Source organism: Eublepharis macularius, chromosome 8, assembly GCF_028583425.1.
Source record: "Eublepharis macularius isolate TG4126 chromosome 8, MPM_Emac_v1.0, whole genome shotgun sequence".
NCBI classification, from domain to species: domain Eukaryota; kingdom Metazoa; phylum Chordata; class Lepidosauria; order Squamata; family Eublepharidae; genus Eublepharis; species Eublepharis macularius.
In genome coordinates, this window is record NC_072797.1 from 136,685,593 (window position 1) to 136,701,439 (window position 15,847).

Consider the following 15,847-nt stretch of genomic DNA (forward strand, 5'->3'; position numbering starts at 1 on the left):
GCAGCCAAAGTACGGGACTATCATGAAGGGATTAAAATTGAGTTTTTCCGTAATGGATTAAATGTTGATCTGCTAACTCCAGTCTTTTGGAATTAGAGTTACAAACTCTCTATAGTTCTGCTAATAGAACTTGTTCTCCCCTAAACTTGGGGATTGTCCCTAATGTAAGTTTCCCAGCAGTATACCTTTACCAACTTTTGGCTCCCAATTTGCGTAGAGCCTTTTCTCTGGCCAGATTTAATGTTCTTCCTTCAGCCATTTTATCTGGTAGATTTCATGGGATTCCTTATTCTAGCAGATGTTGTCCTTGTTTGATGGACTGTGTTGAAACTGTTTCCCATGTTCTTCTCCAGTGTCCTTTTTATCTGGCACCATTCCAGGATCTTCTACATCCTATATTAGCCCAACTTTCAGAGTTTTCTGACGATTTTAAGGTTCAGTTTCTGCTTGACAACCCAGATGGGGAAATAATTGAAATAGTAGCCAAGTTTCTCTACAGTGCTACGGCTATACGCCCTGACAAGTAATATCCTATACTGGTTTTGCTACACTGTTGTCCTGTTTCTATCTGTAATCTTAATCTTACTCTGTATGGTCTCATTTCTGTATTTAAGATTTTATATTATATATATATATATATGCCAATAAAGGCTTGCTTGCTGCTGATCTGCTAGCCAAAGTGTTGGTGCAAGACGATCCTAAGATGGATCCAGTTGGCGTGTGAGGTCGAAAATCGTGAGCAAGTAGTGAAACTTGTGTGAATGCAACAGCAAAAGCCTGTAGACTGCCCTTGATGCCCAGAGGGAGAGGACCGGAAGGGCCCGGACACCCTGCTCCTGAATCAGAAAGAGCCTTACGTTGGAGACAAGGCTTGTGCGTGCAGTGTGGAGGCACTGGACATTTTGCATCCCAATGCCACGGGAGGAAAGAACCTGTAGGAAGAGGCCAGCCCCCTAGGAGGGCAGTGGGCCCACCTAAAACTTTAAGCAGAAAAGCACCGCCAAAACGTGGGCGCCCTGAAACTGGCTTGGAAGCTACTGAACTGCCTGAGGAGGAGACAGAAACCCAGCTTGAGCAGCTGTCGGGAAACAAGGAAGACCTGCCGTGAAAAGAGCCTGCCAGCAGGTCCCCCAAAAAGCACCGCCAAGAAAGGTGAGAGAGAAAGGAGCTCTACTGTTCCTACCACTGACTTTAGTTAACCCTAAAAAGGGAACCTATGTACAAGTGCAGGCAATAATTGACTCATTTATTTATTTATTTATTTATTTATTTACTTATTTATTTATTTATTTATTTACTTGGGTTTATAGTCTGCCCTCCCCAACCAAGTGGGCTCAGGGCGGACTCTGGTTGCACTTGGGACTTAATAACCCCAGCATTGGCCACAGGATTGGGGCTTGACATAATAGAACTGAACAAGCCCATAGTATTTGAGCAAATGGGTGGATCTAACATGAAAGACCCTGCCACCTATCAAACTGAACCAGTCCCCATGGGCATGGGGGATTCCCCCCCCCAAATAAATTAACAGTGAAATCCTAAGAAGAATTACTGGCTTAGACTGGAGTAACTCTGCTTAGGATTTAACTGTAAGCAACCAATTCAGTCAACCAAGTCCTACTTCCTGTGTGTGTTATGTGCTGTTAAGTCATCTCTGACCTATGGCGATTCTATGAATGAGAGACCTCCAAAACGTCCTATCATTAACAAACTTGCTCAGATCCTGCAGACTTGAGGATGTGGCTTCCTTTATCGAGTCATGCCATCTCGTTTTAGGTCTTCCTCTTTTCCTACTGCCTTCCACTTTTCCTAGCATTACTGACTTTTCCAGAGAACCTTATCTTCTCCTGAGGCTACTTCCTAGCCTACAAGAATTTTCACCACCTCTCCTCTATCTAGCACACCTATTCTATAGTGAATTATCTGGAGAATCAATTTGGTCAAGAAAAGTATTTTAAAAAGGTAAATACTGATTGCTCTAAAGGAACATATAAATGAGTCAGATTAATGTAGGAATAAGAATTGCATCTCTCCCTGTAGCTAGATCTCTACACAAGACATTTTACAAGGGATGCTCAAGTGACTAAGGGCCGTTACACTGGAATGCCAAGTGAACAGGCTCACATGTATTCTTCCCTCGATTTGTGTGATCGAGTGGAGTGCAAGTGGAGTGCAAGTGAACAGGGAGGAATACATGTGAGTCTGTTCCCCTGCCGTTCCAGTGTCGTTCGTCACTTGCAGCTTAGCCCTTACCTTCAAGCCTACCGTCTCCCCAGCAGTGCAGTGTATCCACAATAGGAGAACAAGCGTAAGATTTTTTTCACTTGCTCCTACTGGTGTGACTTGTGCAGAGAGACTTGTAGCTCCTTTCCTCCAGACAGGCGTTATTTCTAAACAGACACGTGCCTGCAATTCCCATTTTTCTGCCCTGCACTTCTAGAGGGGAAGTACCATATCGCATCGTATTTGTTCTTGCTTTGCCAGCGGCTTTGACCAGGAGAGGCGGCGAATACGTCCCCCCCCCCCCCAAGATAAACTAAGCAACGTGAGGATCAGGAAGGAGAGAGATGACCTGAGCCCCAAGGGAGACAGAGAAAAGCCTCCTCTCCATCTACCAAGCGGCGGAAAGGCGCCCCGCTGAATGAGTCAGAGCTCGCTCGCTCGCTCTCTTTGGACATCCTCCCCCCGCCCCTTTTTCCTTCAAAAAAAGGGCTTTCCGAGAGGGCGGGGCGTACGGCGGGGCATGGCATTCAGGTGCCCGCCCGGGTCTCCCTTCGGCGCCTCCAGCCCCGAGCGAGGAGCCCCGAGAGCCGGCGCCGCGGGATGGGCAGCAACGCGCCTCTGCGCTGGGAGCAGGCGAGTCCCCGCGGTCCCCACGTAAGCCAGCCGGCGCCTCCTTTTGTCTCTGGAGCCGGGGGCGGGGCGGGGGCCGGGGGCGGCGGGGAGCCTCGGAACGGCGCCCTCGGGTGGGGGGGGGCTCCTCTTTCCCGCGCCCCCGGCCCGGCCCGGCCCCGCGCCTCTCTCGCACGGCGAGCTGCGCGGAAGGCACCAAGCCACGCCGCCGGAGGGGAGAAGGGCTCCGCTGGGCGCTGACTGAGTCGCCGCCGCCTGCCTGCCTGCCTGCGGGCCAGAGACGGTCCGTTTTCCAGGCGCCCGAGGATTGTGATGACTGGAGCCCGGGGAGAGGGGAAGGGGGGCTGAAGGGCTGGGCGGGCGCGTTGCTTAGCTGCGCCGGGGGCTCCCGGATCTCTCCGGCAACGTCGCCCTCCGCTCAGACCCCGCGCGTCTCGGGGAAGGCAGTGCGCTTTGCACCAGCTCCGGAGAACTTTCCTCGCCCTAAGCTGGGCGCTGCGAGCCCGGCGCAAAATGAAACCTGGGGCTCCCCGGGCAGGCGCTGCCTGGATCCCCCCCCCATTCATTTACACCCCGCTTTCCTCCCCGAGGGTGTCTTCAAAGCGGCTAGCCATTGTTCTCCTCCCCTGCGTTTTATCCTCACAACGACCCTGCAAAGTAGATCAGGATGGGTAACCCTGTTTGTCTGTAGCAGTAGAAAAGAGCAAGAGTCCAGTAACACCTAGAAGACTGACAAAATTGGTGGTAGGACATGAGCTTTCATGAGTCACAGCTGGCTTCTTCAGAATGTTGTTAGTTTTATGGGTGCTACTGGACTCTTGCCCTTTTCTACTCCTGCAAGGTAGGTTAGGCTGAGAGGGTGTGGCCGTGGCAGAGCATGGATGCAAACCTTGCCTCTGGGGGCTCCAGTTAACTCTTGTCACTTCCCCTGCTCACCTCCCGGCAAAGGGAGAATCTGAGAACAGGAGCTATTTTTGCCTTGAGCGATTAAAATGTGAGTTTTGCTTTGCTTTCTGCTGGATTTTCAGAGCTTCCTGAAGTACCATCTGTGTCTCTAAAAAAAAAAAAATCTCCAGCCAGTTTCAACAGTCTGTAATCATTATTGACCATTATTTTGAAAGCCCCCTAATAGGAATTTTGAATTATTCACTTATCTTCCACCCTGGCAAACATCAAACTGTGGGAAACCGTCTGCTAGTTTATGACACGACGTTTCCCTGGAAAGTTTGGAAAAAATGCTTCATGGCTTAGTGTCACAGAATACACCCTCTCTTCACGCAGGAGTGCCAAGCCAAAAACGTCTCTCCTTAAGCTGGCTGAAATATGCATGGCTTGTTCACTGTAAGGACCCCAGGGGATGGCCAGAGCACGTCTGTGCAATGAGGTGGACCCAGGGTTGTGGGTCTGGCCCTTTAAACGCAGCCCTTCTGGATCTGTCCAAAAGTCCATCTGGTCCCAACATCCTGTTTCTCTCAGCCAGATGTTTCTAAGAAGGGCATAGCTTTTTTTGGCCACCCTGAAAGGGGCGTTAAATGACATTCTGCTTCTGCACCAAAATACGTCCTTTAGTCGGCACAGCTAATAGCCATTTTCCCTATGCCTCTGAGCCGGTAGTTGATGATCCCCATGAATTGTAGCAGTGAATTCCATAACTTTATTACTAGGGGGACAAAGAAGAACTTTCCATCCTGCTTGTATGTATTATGAGAACTTCATTGGGTGATCATCACTTGATTCACAGAACAAAATCTCTATTCGCTTTCTCCATGCTATGTATATTTTATGATCCCGTCATGTCCTCCTTTAGCTGACTTTTCTAAACTAAAAAACCAAAGGACAGACACTCAACTCTTTGATCATTATGGCTGCCCTGCAACTATCTACCATTACCTTTTCCTTTTTGAGATGGGGAAACCAGAACTATAAATGGGATTCCAATAAGGCTGTGGCATAGATCTGTATAAAATAATTATCTATCTGTTTACTTCATTCCTACCCCACCTTTCTCCCCAAAGGAAAACCAAAGTGGCTTACATCTGTTTTCCATATTATCTTCATAAAACAACCACATGAAGCAAGTTAGGCAGAAAGTGTGTGGTTGGCCCAAGGTCATCCAGCAAGCTCATAGCGGGGAATTGAACCTCTGCCTCTCTGATCCGAGTCGGACACTCTACCATTTGCATCAGATTTGCCTTTCTCGCCATACTGAGTTGATATTTTCATTGCCCGATCCACCACAACTTCCAAATCTCTCTCCTGGATAGATATTGCCAACTGACACTCCAATGTATGTGTTAGGATTTCCCCCCAGAAAATGTGTTAGGTTCACTTACACTGAATTCCACATTACAGTTCATGCCTCTTTCCAGGGCTTTTTTTCAGGGGGAACGTGGGGGAATGGAGTTCCGGAACCTCTTGAAAATGGTCACATGGCTGGTGGCCCCGCCCCCTGATCTCCAGACAGAGGGGAGTTGAGATTGCCCTCCGTGCCGCTCAGTGACCATTTTCTCCTAGGGCAACCCACTGAGTTCCACTACCTCTTTTCCCAGAATAAAAGCCCTGCCTCTTTCTGACATTTGTGACCAGCACCAACACCACTACAGTTCTTGTGGGACCCCTGCTACTCTCTTCCCTCCATTGGGAGAAGAACTGTCCCTTCTCTCTTCTCTTTCCTGTACTTTGACCAATTTGTAGAAGGATCTCACTGAAGTTACCCAGGGACATTTGGTGGGGAAATTTCTCAAAAGCATTCTCAAAATCTAATTGCATCATGATTACACGGGTCATCTCTATCCCTATAGATGTTGATATTCTCAAAGAAGTTTAAAAATTTACTGGAAGAAGACTTAGATTTAGAGGAGACATGTCCTCAGCAAGGCTTCCTCTTCCATATGATTAATAATTCTATCTTTAACCATACTTTCCATAAATTTACCTAAAACAGGTGTTAAACTAACTGGCCTGTAATTTATTTAATCTCCCTTGTTAAAATTGTAGAGTCCAGTAGTACCTTTAAGACTAACCAACTTGTTTGTAGCATAAGCTTTCAAGAACCACAGTTCTCTTTGTCAGATGCGTCTGATGAAGAGAGCTGTGGTTCTCAAAAACTTATGCTACAATAAAGTTGGTTAGTCTTAAAGGTGCTACTGGACTCTTTACTATTTTGCGACTACAGACTAACACGGCTAACTCCTCTGGATCTTGTTTAAATTGGTATTATAGTGGCAACTTTCCAAGCTTCCATTAAGCAGGATGATTTTAGTGTTTAATCAGATATCCAGATATCTTTGTGCATATGTCATCTAAACCCAGTTACTTTAGTTTTCAAATTTGTCATCTAACTCTAGAATTTAGTTAATAATTCAGTTCAGTTCAGATGTCCTCTCTAAAAAAGGGGTGGGTGGGAATGCAGGTATTTATTTGTACCAGGGCTTTTTTTCAGCAGGAACACAGTGGAACGGAGTTCCGGCACGATTTGAAAACAGTCATGTGTCCAGTGGCCCTGCCCCCTGATCTCCAGGCAGTTCTCCTGGAAGAAATGGCCATTTTGGAAGGGAGAGTGCAAGTTTAAAAGTTAAAGTGCGCCTTTCTACTTGGAAGATGTGCAGAAAGGAGCATATTAAACCCTCATGGCTTGCTTCAGCTGACAGGAGGCTCCCCGCCGGCCAGCTGAAGCGAGGGCAGGGGTTTAAAAGTTAAAGTGTCCCTTTCCTCAAGGCTTGCAAACTACGCAGAAAGGGGCTTTTTAACTTTTAAACTTGCACCCCCCCTTCCAAAATGACCATTTCCTCCAAGGGAACTGATCTCTGTAAGATGCATCTGGTGAAGCCAGCGGCGGGGTGTTCGAAACTGAAAGCACCCCTTCTTCTGCCACTCATAAGCAGCAGGAGAAGGGGGGCTTTCAAACGCCCTCCGTGCCGGCTTCACCCGAAGCATCAGATGTGTTTCTCCCTCACTTCCCTCTTGAGAGCCCCACCACCTCTTTTCCCAGAAAAAAAGCCCTGATTTGTACAATATCTTCCGTAATGAACACCTCCTCAAAGACTTCTCCCGATCCTCTTGTAGCATTCCTTTTGCTACTTTGTCACTTAACAGTTCACCTAACTCTCTGACGAGTTCCCTGCTTCTCAACAAAAACACCATAGTTTCTCACAGAGACCATTCATTTGAGATTCAACAGGTGTTATATATGCATATGTGAACCAGCCTTCAATGAGGAGATCTTTCAGTCCCTCTTACCCACTACAGATGTATTATGAAACTCTGACAAACTAGTCCTACAATAATAATTTGGAATGAAGTCCTACTAATTGGTTTTGTATCGGGGTGTTAAGCTAGAGGGGAGGGAACTTCTTTGTTTACAACTCAATGTACAAACAGGAAAATTGTAGATGGAAGGTACTTGCAAGTAACCTAGAAGTGGGGAAATCCCATTTCTTCCTTTACTTCTTCCCCTGTTCCTCCTGGTTGCTACCCTCTTTTCCCTGGTTTCTGCTGCTGAAGTTCATGGCAAATCTCAAAGTAGGCATCCCGGCAGGCGTTGTTGCTCCAACAACCAACAATGTTGCCCGAATTCCAGTCAGTTCCCCCCCCCCATCACCAATGTTTACACCATCACTGGTGTTTGAAGGGTTTTTTTAAAAAAATGTTTTTCCTGCACATTTCAGTGTTCAAAGAACCATCAGTCTTGCCTGGCCCCGTTGTCTAGATTTTGGGATCTGTCTGGGGGCCAGTCCTTTGGAATTAGACATAGTAACTAGGTTTTGCTAACAGACATATAACTGGTTACTTATGTGCTTGTGATGTGTAAAAGCTATACATGTGGAGTGTGTATACAGCTGAATGTTCTGATGACCACATTTGCTTTGGAAATGTCAGAAATAATGGTGACCACACATTTATCTTGGCGAGTCTTAAAGCCTTAGAAAGCACAGGGAAAATGTTACAAGTGCTTCTGCCGAAAAGAATTACTTGCCTCCCTTTGATGACAGCTTTCATGGGCAGCCCAAGCTGGAATTCAGTTGTGGGGAAACCAGTTTCAATTATCCCCTTCCCCAGCTGCTTGTGCATAGAAGACCAAATCCTGCCTCCACAAAAAATGTGCTTGCTGAATTGACTTGGGAGGGTTGGTTCTGTGTTTTTATGGCACTCCCACACTGAAATGATTCAATGCTGTTTCACACGCAACATTTTTTTCTGTATACTTAGGTGCATGCCTTAAAATGTATAGTATGAATGCAACAAAAGTGTATATTATAAAAAAAAATTATATAAAAAGTCGGGACTTTTTTTCAGCTGGAACGTGGTGGAACGGAGTTCTGGCACCTCTTGAAAATGGTCACATGGCTGGTGGCCCCGCCCCCTGATCTCCAGACAGAGGGGAGTTTAGATTACCCTCCGTGCTGCTCCGCTGGAGGGGTGCAGAGGGCAATCTAAACTCCCCTCAGTCTGGAGATTAGGGGGCGGGGCCACCAGCCATGTGACCATTTTCTCCAAGGGCAACCCACTGAGTTCCACCACCTCTTTTCCCAGAAAAAAAGCCCTGATTACAGTTGTGTGTGTGTGTGTGTGTGTGTGTGTGTGTGTGTGTCAACTGCAGCTCCCTGTTGAAGTTACATCAGGTTTGCCTCTGCATAATGTGTGGAATGTTGTTTTACAACTTTCATTTACCTGGTCAGCTTTATGGGGCAATCCAGACCATTGTAAAAGTCACATCTTTATAAAATGCATGGACTATTGCAGACAGTACCTGCATGCATCATTGCTGTAAATGTGTTTTTATAGGGTATGTTTCTTATTCCACCAGTTTTTAAAAAGTCTGTGCTTTGCTCAGAAAGTTACATTTAAATGGAGTAAAAAGTATTTTTCAATGAAGTACTTTTGCTGGTTTGGGGGAGGGTTCTCACTGAGTAGGAAAGAGGCTGTACAATCCTAAACAGAGTTACACTTTGGTAAGTCCATATAACTCTGTGTAGGATTGCACTGCCAGGCTGCAATCTTATCACATTTAACTTGGGAGTGAGTCCCATTGAATTTTTGAGTAAGCCTGCTTTAGAGATTCATGGCTACAGGGAACAAAACCTGCTTCCAAATCCTAGATGCTTATCTGCGACAGAGAGGCACAGCCCTTGGTTGCAAAATTGTAAAAAGTCCAGTAGCACCTTTAAGACTAACCAACTTGTTTGTAGCTTTCAAAAACTACAGTTCACTTTGTCAGATGCATCTGACGAAGAGAGCTGTGGTTCTCGAAAGCTTATGCCTCAATAAAGTTGGGTAGTCTTAAAGGTGCTACTGAACTTTTTACAATTTTGCAGCTTTAGACTAACACAGCTAACTCCTCTGGATCTGTTCCTTGGTTATAATACATAAATTTGCTCTGGGTGTGTATTAAAAACAAAACTGGATCATAATAAAAGTTGAAAAATAGGCAGAACTGACATTTGTCACAAAGAGGTTGGATGCGGTGGCTCAAAACCGGGCTTGCAACATCATAATTCTCCTGATTATTATTTAGTAGTGTTTGCTCAGGGCTGGTACAGGCATAATGTATGCCTTCTCAGTCAACTGTGGTTGAGAAATCCAGGACTGCTCTTTCAGAACATGGGCTCCTTTTCACTCCCAATGTAACTATGGCTGCAGTTAATATTAACTAGGATTCCTATTTAACCAAGCTCTAACATCCCCTGCTCAAAATGGCCTTTAGATCATTTCTCTGCATTGGGGATCCAAAGTTGATAAGACACTCAAGAGAAGGAATAGAGTGAAGAAGAGTGTTTGTTTCCCATAGGCTTTCTCTCTCTACATGGGGACGGTCACATGTAGGGAGACGCAACGTTAGCTGGGAAGCGTAGTTTAAAAAGTCAGAGCCCGGGGAGATCACTCCTCAGAGAGTTTGTTCATTTCATCCTTGCCTCCCCTAAGGCTCTGAAAGGAGAGGCAATGTTAAGGGGAAAGCATAGTTTAAAAAGACAAAGGCTCTGTCAATTTCGCTTCTCTACATAAGGGTAGTTTTAAAATACAGAGCCTGTGGTCTCCCTGAAGGCTCTGTCAATTTCACCTCCCCTTCAGGAAGGAGAAGATAAAATTAACAAATGCTCTGCTAGCTCTGTCTGGTTCTCACCCTTGTGGTGAGAGGTGAAATTGACAGAGCCTTTGTCTTTTTAAACTGTGCTTCCCAGCTAACATTGCATCTCCCTATACTTGAGCGTCCCCGTGTAAGATTTCTCGTGTAGAGAGACTCCAGCATGATCAGAGGAAACCTCAAACACCCCCATAATATGTACCATAATATGTACCTCCTAATTTTGTGCAGAGCCATCTCCTCAGGGCAGATGTGAAATACAGAACATTACCAATCAAGGACTGACTCTAACCACGGCTATTTGTAAATATAAAAGTTCTGAATCCAACTGGAATTATTTCTGGGCATTTGGGAGTGATCCAAAACCTTTCAGTCTGACAGTTATTCTTTGGTGGGGTGTGGATTATAAACTGAAGATATGACACACAGTAGTAAAGAGCAAACACACAAGAACATTCAGTAGAATTTGCAGTCACATTTAAACTGAATTCAAATGATAGTAAAAATTATTAACAGATTGATTGTATTTTAAGCCAGTTGTAAAAGTCCATTGAATGCAGTCATGAGTTTCAGGGGAAAACTAAGTATTACTATGTAGCCGTACATAACAAAGCTGAAACAGACCCTTCACCATTGCAAAGCAACCTGGGAGAGCAGGTGATTTGCCCTGGGAAAGGGAGTGCTTGACCCTTCCCTTGCTCAGTCCCTTTGATTCCAGAACTGGGTTTGAATGACAAAGATCCAAAGCAACGGGGGCAGTAAATACATCTGCGGATCTTAGTTGCAAACGCATCTTGGAGGAAGGGTTAAGTCCTTTGTGCCTTCCTTTCCATCCTTTCCGTAATCCAAGCCAGCCCCTCCCCAAGGTAGTTGGACATGGAGAGGGGGCCATCTAGGCTTTGCTACATGTGGCTCCAAAGCAATGAACAGATTTTCTGGTGGCAGGATGCCTTGGTGGCGATCAGGACACTAAACTGATTTCGAGTAACAAAACTAACAAACTGGATAGGGAAAAGAAGAAGATAAATTTTCCTGCCTTGCTAGAATCATAGAATCATAGGGTTGGAAGGGATCTCTAGGGCCATCTAGTCCAACCTCCTGCACAATGCAGGGGAACCCTGAATGATGGGACAGATGAAAGTTCACAACTACCACTCCCCCACAGCCCCAGTGACCCCTTGCTCTGTACCCAGAAGATGGCAAAACAGCGTCAGGATCCCTAGCCAAACTGACCTGTGGAAAATTGCTACCTGACCTCAAAGTGGCGATCGACATTACCCATGGGCATGTAAGAAGAACACGAAAACTTAGCACTGATGTAACCCATTCTGCCGTCCCCCTCATGATCTGCCCAGGTTCACAGAATCAGCATTGCTGTCAAATGGCCATCTAGCCTCTGCTTAAAAATCTCCAAAGAAGGAGACCCCACCACCTCCTGAGGAAGCCTGTTCCACTGAGGGACCACTCTAACTGTCAGGAAGTTCTTCCTAATGTTTAGCCAAAAGCTCTTCTGATTGAATTTCAAGCCGTTGGTTCTGGTCACCATGTTCGTTGAAAGTGTTTATGTGTGGAGAGCTAGAAGAAAGGTCACAGAGTAGCATTCTGCAGACAGATAAGGCCAAAAAAACTTACTAGAAAGAAGGTACGCCGCCTGCAGTCCTGTCTAACTAGGACTTGCTGCACCCTGCAGGATCCTCTTCTTTGTACGCAAGACATTGCTGTACTCCAACAGCTCCCCCTAAAAAGGATATAAGAGTGAGAGATGAGGAACCCTGAATGATGGGACAGATGAAAGTTATGGCAGAAGAAGCAGCTTGCGTGCGTGGAAGATGCAAGCAGCTGGTAATTTGGTTATAGAAGCAAAAAAGGGGTGCTGGGGAAGGTGCTGGTATTCTGTGGCATTCCAAGGGAATGGGGCTTTGGGTGGCTAAAGGAGGATTGACTGAGTCTGGGAATACCCATCGGTTTTGCACTAAGGGAATGTTCCATAAGTATATACTTGCAATAGGTACTTCAGAGTGATTGTAAAGAAGGTCAGGGGTCGAGCACAGCTAAAAGGACTCCAAGCAAAATTACTCTAAGTCAGTCATCCCCAACATGATGTTGATAGGCACCATGGCACCCACTAATGTGTTTCCTATCACCCACTTCTTTCCCAAAACATCATTTTCTTCCAGTTCATTAGAGTAGGGTACAATTTTACCAGACCTGTGTCAGCAAATGCCAGGAGATTTTTTGATAGTGCTGAAGGATGGTGGAGTTTCAGGAGGACATGTTACTTCTGGGTGGCACTCTAGGATTTCCCTCTAATCTCTATGGTAAAGACCATAGAGACTAGGGGAAATTCCTAGAAAATCATCATTGATGCCATTTCCCCCCTCCCACTTTTCCCTCTGATTCCTCAAATTATTGTGGGCTGGAGATTGAAGGTGAGGACGGCTCACTGCCCAAGAGCAAACTGCAAGCCTATTGGAGCAGGAGGTGCTTCAGAAGAACTCAGGAGGCCTCTCCTCTGTGTCTGCAAGGAACTCTCATTTGGAAATGGCTGCCTCCATCATAGGAGGGTGCTTGATTGGACTTAGCTCCCATGACAGCCATTTTGTGACTGGTCCCACTGCTCGCAGCAACCATTTTGTTTTGATGCCCACTACCTGCTCTCATATTCCAAAAGTGCTCAAATACTCAACAAGGTTGGTGATCCCTGCTAACCTTGGGGAGAAAGCTGCTGACTATGTATTACGTAAGGTTGCCAGGTCCCCTCACCCTCTGGGTGGGAGGTGGGAGTCTTGGCACTTTTTAGATGTCTTTGAGTGTGCTATGTGTGTGCACGTTCCCAGGCTGTGTGATGATGTCACTTCCAGGAAGTGTCATCATTGTGTAGGGCCTTGGGAGCATTCACACGCTCCACAGCTGGCCAATTTCAGCCCATTTTGGCGCTGAATTGGGCGGATCTATGGCCTAAATTGGCCCACTGTGAAGCACAGGAGCTCCTCAGGACCCTCCTGGCAGTGCTTCTGTGCTTCGGAACAGGCCAAATCGAGCCCGTTTGGGACTCAAATCGGCCTGCTACAGAGCGCGAGTGAGTGCTGCATTGCCCAGGAGGCACATTCCCCTGCCTTTTCCCCTGCTAGCCAGGTAAGAGGAGGCAGGGAGTGGAGGGTGGGAGCAGGGGATCTCCCTCCCCCAGTGGGGGACTGGCAGCCTTAGTACTACGGCATACTCACTAGGCTGGCACTCTCTTTGTCTTCAACAGGTCTTGTGGCATATTTGTCACAAAAGTTGGCTGTCCATGGGCTGGGGCAGAGCTCAAGACATGTTACTTGCGGAATTAACGCACTTTCCCCACTCAAGCCCTGCCCTTTAGCTGCTGGAATGTGGATTCTTTTTCTTCCTCTCTGCCCCAACAATGTGGCTGTCCTTGCCCGAAGGCATCAACACTGTCAAAACTCAACAGGAGATTCCAGACTTGTATGGTCAGAACCTAAATGAGCGGGCGATGCACAGAAAAATCCATCTTGAGTCTCAGTGAGAAAGGTGGACTATAAATATTGTAAATAAATAAAGAGGAAATGTAAGCGTAACACTCAAATGCTGAACTTCAATAGCATCTTATCAGTCCAACATTAGAAAGGACTTTATTTCAATAATATTTATTTTAAAGAATATTGTTTAGCCCGTATCTTAGTTGGTTGTTAAAGCTTATTATCCAGCCATATTTCCTTGTCTGTTTCATGTTTTTATGACTATGATGCTGTGATTTTAGTGGTTTTATTGGTTGTTAACTGTGGGTCAGAATGGGTTTTATTGCTGATGGGGTTAGTTCTATGAAGTTTTTTTTAAATTACCCTTTTAATTTCTATTTTTAATTGTTCTATCTGGAAAGGTAACATGCCAATATCCTAAACATTTTTTTCACTAACACCAAAGTGAAATGCAAAAACATTTTACAGAGTTGTCCTTGAGATGCAACTGTCTTCAGCAATGTACAAATTAACTTCAGAGTTACAAATATCTAAGGAATGGGGGTAATTTGTTAATCAGTATTTGTAATTCTGCCCTTGAGCTTCTTTCTCAGGCACACCTTCCCATAACATCTATTGAAGATTACCTCCGTATGCCCATGTTTATTCTCTTACATCTTGAAGACTGAAAAGGTGAAGATGAAAACAGGGTTGCCCTTGTCTGGAGCTGTTATTCATCGAGTGGTCTTCTATGCAGGCACACATTCCTCCCTCCTACCCTGCTGTGAACTCTCTGGAATCCTAGTTTTTGGGGAGGGTCTCTCAAGCTGCATGGAGAGAACTAAGGGAATAGTGCCCCTCCTGGTCATGTGAACCACCAAAGGGAAGAGGAGCGTTCCTAGTTTTCTAGAAAGTTCCAGAAATCTCCATGGCTAGCCTGCATGTGCGCAGTCCCCATGTGGCCATACACAGATCACTCAATGAACAACAGTTACAGGTAAGTGCATGTTTTACATTCAACATATGTACAGGTGAAGATGTGGTTTAAACCCCACATTTATCCAGGAACGAATCCCTGGTTCCATTTGTAAAGTGAACAAGGTACTCAGGTATATGTTGGTTGTACGTTCGTTCACTGTAATGTGAACAGGACTTGTGTTTAAAAGTAAGGCAAATTGTTTAACAGAGAAAGTTTGCCTGTGTTATCTCAAGCTGTGCTTTCTGTTTGTGTTTTATGAGTGATAACAGCAGGGGAAATTTTCTGTCAGTTAGTTGCCTGTTTCTATGTAGCGAGTCCTAGTTTGCAGAATACAACTCTGGGATTACTTACATGTTGCAAAGCCGCAAAGGATTACTGTTAGCTTATTTAATGTTTCCAGTGGAAAAGGGAGGGGAGGCTGCTGTATGAATAACCCTGAAACAAAAGTCAACATGAACTGTAGGTGTAATCATGAAATCTGTACCAAAATGTTACCCATGCAAGAAAAAATGTTGTTTGCAGGGAACCAATTGTTGCTTTACATTTTTGCGGTTTGCCACCGCATCACACTGACTGCTCATATTTAGTTTACAGTCCACTCTTACCCCAAGATCTCTTTCGCATACACTACTACCCAGAAGTGTATCCCCCATCCTGTATTTGTGCTTCACATTTTTGTGGCCCAGATGTAATACTGTGTACTTATCTATGTTGAATTGCATCCTGTTCACAACTGTCCACTTCTCCAGAAGTTGAATTTTAACTCCATCTTCTTGGGGTTTTGCCACTCCTGTTAGGCTATGGATGACAGTCTATGGCAGACAGATCCCTGTACCATTGCAGCAAGAAATCTAGGCTCTTGGTTAAATGGCTTTATTCAGAAATCAGATCATTTCCACAGATATGTCCATAGAATTACTCAGGTGAGCATCTAAGCAGTAAGAACAGGTAACCTGTGGGAAAATCCTTCCTCTTAACACCCACGTTTGCTCCTTCCCCCTCCCAAAAGTAAAACAGGACTTTTGGCGCGAACTCATCCTGAGACCGTCTCACATATTTGTACTATCAAGTCGAGACACTGAGAAAGCAAGAGCTCAGACACAGCAGAGCATGGGAGTGAGCAGTATACAAGGTTAGAAGTACAGTTTCTGCAGTCCGTTAGATAAGGCACCTGCAGCTTCAATAAGCCTGTGAAAGGAAACCGTTATGGCATTGGCAATATGACATCAAGTTATAGCATGAAACATTGGTTCAGAAACAACAGGTCAGCATTAAGTAGTGGCATGGATGGGGCACAGACATGACAACTCCTCCCAATTTGGTATCATCAGCAAATTTAATAAGTAGCCCGTTTACCCCTTCATCCAGATTATTGATAAAAACATTGAAAAGTACCAGGCCCAAAACTGAGCCCTGTGGCACCCACGGGCCACCTCCCCACAATCTGATGAAATGCCATTGGCCACCACTCTT

At 45.5% G+C, this 15,847-nt stretch overlaps 1 protein-coding gene across 1 annotated transcript in view; it reads left to right on the plus strand.

Annotated features, from left to right (window-relative positions):
• Positions 1-2,789: 2,789 nt before the first annotated feature.
• The window catches only part of GNE (glucosamine (UDP-N-acetyl)-2-epimerase/N-acetylmannosamine kinase), a 59,436-nt gene continuing 46,378 nt past the window's right edge, over positions 2,790-15,847 (plus strand). Inside the window, exon 1 of the mRNA XM_054986329.1 lies at positions 2,790-2,877. Within this exon, the coding sequence (XP_054842304.1) occupies positions 2,824-2,877 (54 nt within the window). The 5' untranslated portion in view covers positions 2,790-2,823. The remainder of the gene's footprint in view (positions 2,878-15,847) is intronic.